The sequence below is a fragment of the Galeopterus variegatus genome, unplaced genomic scaffold (genome assembly GCF_000696425.1).
Source record: "Galeopterus variegatus unplaced genomic scaffold, G_variegatus-3.0.2 Scaffold6920, whole genome shotgun sequence".
NCBI classification, from domain to species: domain Eukaryota; kingdom Metazoa; phylum Chordata; class Mammalia; order Dermoptera; family Cynocephalidae; genus Galeopterus; species Galeopterus variegatus.
In genome coordinates this window covers 126,890-127,755 of record NW_007733031.1, presented here as the reverse complement: position 1 = coordinate 127,755, position 866 = coordinate 126,890, and the positions used below count along the sequence as shown (strand labels likewise).

At 35.7% G+C, this 866-nt stretch overlaps 1 protein-coding gene across 1 annotated transcript in view; it reads left to right on the top strand.

Annotated features, from left to right (window-relative positions):
- Positions 1-306: 306 nt before the first annotated feature.
- PAH (phenylalanine hydroxylase) overlaps positions 307-866 on the top strand; it is a 55,490-nt gene continuing 54,930 nt past the window's right edge. The window contains exon 1 of the mRNA XM_008591443.1: positions 307-499. Coding sequence (XP_008589665.1) covers positions 409-499 — 91 coding nt within the window. The 5' untranslated portion in view covers positions 307-408. The remainder of the gene's footprint in view (positions 500-866) is intronic.

The window sequence follows — 866 nt, the reverse complement described above, 5'->3', positions numbered from 1 at the left end:
TTGAACCACACCAAAATCTTATGGTGGCAATTCTAGGCCTTTAGCAGATTTCCATGTGATTAAATTCCGAAACATTTGAACTATTTTTCCAACCTCTTGCCAGTTGGTACTTGGTTTTGTAGAGGAAAAAGTAAACAACTTTTCAAATTTAAGGACTTTCTTCTACTCTTGTTAAAACAAAAACAAAAACACCAAAATAAACAAACCAAAAAAATACTACTCTTCAACTCTGTATTTCATTGCGTTGTTCTGGTTTTGTACCTTTGGCCTATGTTACTCCCAATGACTGTCTCTTCACACTTCTGATTCTTCTAGGAGAATGATATAAACCTGACTCACATTGAATCCAGACCTTCTCGTTTAAAGAAAGATGAGTATGAATTTTTTACCTATCTGGATAAACGTAGCATGCCTGCTCTGGCAAACATCATCAAGATCTTACGGCATGACATTGGTGCCACCGTCCATGAACTTTCCCGAGATAAGAAGAAAGACACAGGTAAGAAATAGAGGAATTTTGCAACATGAGTGACTCTACACTGTCTTCATAACATAATGGCAAAAGTAATACGATTGGGGGTATTAAAAGAGAAGATGTAGATAGAGACCTAGAGCAGTGCCTAGCATATTATAGGCATTTAATAAATATTAGATATTTTTCTCCTTCCTCAAGGTAGCTATGTTTTATACTAGTAGTTTTCTTTCTATTGCTGCAATTTACATAAATTTCTCAATTCTAAATTATCATGCTCTCCATCTTTCATCTTCAGAGGTGGGATGGTTAGGGTGTCCAGGGTGCTTTCTATATAAATACATTTGAAGGTATACCTTCAAGATAAGATCCCTAGATATCTCCATTCCAACCA